The 2689-nt window shown below is 33.5% G+C and overlaps 1 protein-coding gene across 1 annotated transcript; it reads right to left on the reverse strand.

Annotated features, from left to right (window-relative positions):
- Positions 1 to 441: 441 nt before the first annotated feature.
- Positions 442 to 2177, reverse strand: LOC119840864. The gene is made up of 2 exons (XM_038367643.1): positions 643 to 2177; positions 442 to 559 (listed from the first exon to the last, which is right to left on the reverse strand). The coding sequence occupies exons 1-2, from the start codon at positions 2018 to 2020 to the stop codon at positions 477 to 479; spliced, it is 1461 nt and encodes a 486-aa protein (XP_038223571.1). The 5' UTR covers positions 2021 to 2177; the 3' UTR covers positions 442 to 476.
- Between the last annotated feature and the right edge of the window lie 512 nt (positions 2178 to 2689).

Here is a 2689-nt window from a genome sequence, read left to right on the forward strand (position 1 = left end):
TGTAGTATTAAAAATTGTTCGATAACAATGTCACAGAATTAATTGCGAATTATACAATCATTTGTAAATAAAAAATAACTTAAAAACAGTTAATATCAACTACTAGCAGTCCACTCCAGCTTCACCAGTGGTACATAATAGCCTAACTCTAGTCAGAGATAACGTGGGGAGGTTATATAGGTAGCATGTCTGACGCTGAAATACGACGGTCCAGTACTCTCTAAAATAAACGTGTTCAAAAAAACAATCTCTTCATGTTAATATTATTATTATTGATTTAGTCACTATGATAACAATCACAATGTAATAACTTTTGCCGGTTAATGGACATACTATACGAATGGATATCCAATGAAATAGGATCGACTTCACGCCATATTGTCGTGTCAGCTGCCAATTCAAACCACTTGCGTAGGGTGAGCAAAACAAAATTTTGTTGTGATAATATTTATTTATAAAATTAATAAAAACAAAAATTAATCAGAATCCGCTTCAATTCCGCTCATTCCTGCATCACTATCCGAGTAGTCATCATCGTCGTTATCACTGCTGCTATTCCCTATAAAATAGAATATGAATTCGTGTAAATAAGTATTTTTTATTGATACTATTAAATGTAATTTAAATTGATTCTAGCCATACCTGTATCTATGATAAAATTAAAGTTATCATCGTCTTCCAGTATCTCTCTTTGCCAGTACTCATTTTCTATTCGTTTAACATGATTTAATTCCTTCTTCCAGTCGTCGCTTGTTATAGAATTGATTGCTTCCAGCGTCAGACTCTCCATTTGGCTTTCTAAATGTTTTTCATTTTTGGCTGCCACTCTACGTTTTATTAAGTGCCAAATAAATTCAATTGGATTCAAGTCACAATTGTATGGTGGCAGCCTCAAAACTTCAAAGCCATGGCAATTTAATAAATTATCAATAACGTAGTTTTTTGGAGGTTTGTGCTTTTTTATTAGCTCATACAATTCTGCTTTCGTAAAGTATTCGTCGAATTCTATATTATTTTCTGATAGCCATGACTGCATTTCTTCTTTTTTACTGGTCATATTTGGAGGCTTAGAATACTCCATGTTGTGGTAAGGTGCATTGTCCATTACGATTATAGAATTTTTTGGAATATTGGGTATTAAGCTTTCATTAATCCAATTATTAAAGATGGCACCATTCATTGTGTCCTGACAATCTCCTGTTTTTAATTTGACCTTGAACATGAAAAGTGCTCCATCAATAAAACCATTTTCACCTCCAGCGTGAGTAATAATCCAACGAGGTCTTGCGCTGTCACTTTTTTTAACGCCAGATATTGTGCTTGTCTGCCAAAATTTATTTCCTGCATAGAGAGCATGAATCCAGGTTTCGCCTAAATATATGACGGGTTTCTTATCAGCTCCCAGAGCGTCATTTTCACGAATACGTCGCAAATATTTTGCACGCCAGGCTGCGATATAAGGCCTTTGTATAAGAGCAAATCTATTACTCTGACATCTTTTAAATTTGTAACCTAACGACCCTACCAATATTCTTTTTAATGTATTTTTACTACCTGGATATTGCAATTCCTCCTTAGCAGTAGCAAATATTTTATTCAACGTTGGAAATTTTTTTCTTACTGTGTAAATTGAATTTATGATGTTATGTAGTGCAGCAATTTCAAAACTTTCGCAAACTACTGATTTACCGCGACCTTTCTTTTTTGGTGTCGTTATCTTACTACAGCTAGCCTCCGCATCTCTTGTCTCGCGTCGGATACGTGTTAAAGTATTTTTATTTATACCAGTAGCCAAATGAACTCGCTCACCCACTTTATTTGCATTTTGCAGTCTTTGCAAAATGTTTACATATACTTTATGAGACAAAATTATATTTCCTTCTGGTCCGCAGAGAATTCGAGCTTCCTTTAATCGTTGTATCAATTCTAAGTTTTGCTGCTTTTCGCACTCAAAGTATTTGTCCACATTGTTGATAATTTCCCGAGCACGCCCATGTAAAACAACGCCTCTTTTACTCATTTTCGAACAAAATGTTGAGTAAAGCAATAAAAAAATAAATACAAAAAATAACAAATTATATATAAATTAACAGGAAACCAATCAGGTTACTAAAATAAATAACAAAGAAACCGTATCAGTCCATAAACACGTCGCGCACTCAGCACACGACAAAGCACACTAACAACAAGATGGCGTCCCGCATCATGGCGCTAGTTTCACGACTCCTTTCACGCAGATTTTAGCCAACGGTAAAAATAAAAATATTAATGAAAAACAACATTTATTTTACTAAATTACATAATATTTATTTAGATTATTAATTTTGAGCAATAACGTTCATATAAAAATTGATGTGAGAGAGACAAATGTATTCTACTAATGACATTTGACACATAGAGGTCATTGACGTTGCTATTTATAGTTGAATCGCATAGCATGCCTTGCGCATTTGTTTCACGGGTCAGTTCAATATTTTTTTACTTACAGAGAGGCTGCTAGTATCTATTACCCTGTTTTTTGGATGCTATTGCTAAATTGACAATAGTATTCTTTCTTATAACGCTTACTAAAGTAACTCTACAACAATAAGTAAAGTAAAAACAACCAGCTTATTACCTAATGGATTTAGTGTGTCAAAATCTAAATGTACACAAAATTCATTACACAATAAGCAATCGCAAATCAATA

Source organism: Zerene cesonia, chromosome 7 (assembly GCF_012273895.1).
Source record: "Zerene cesonia ecotype Mississippi chromosome 7, Zerene_cesonia_1.1, whole genome shotgun sequence".
Taxonomy (NCBI): domain Eukaryota; kingdom Metazoa; phylum Arthropoda; class Insecta; order Lepidoptera; family Pieridae; genus Zerene; species Zerene cesonia.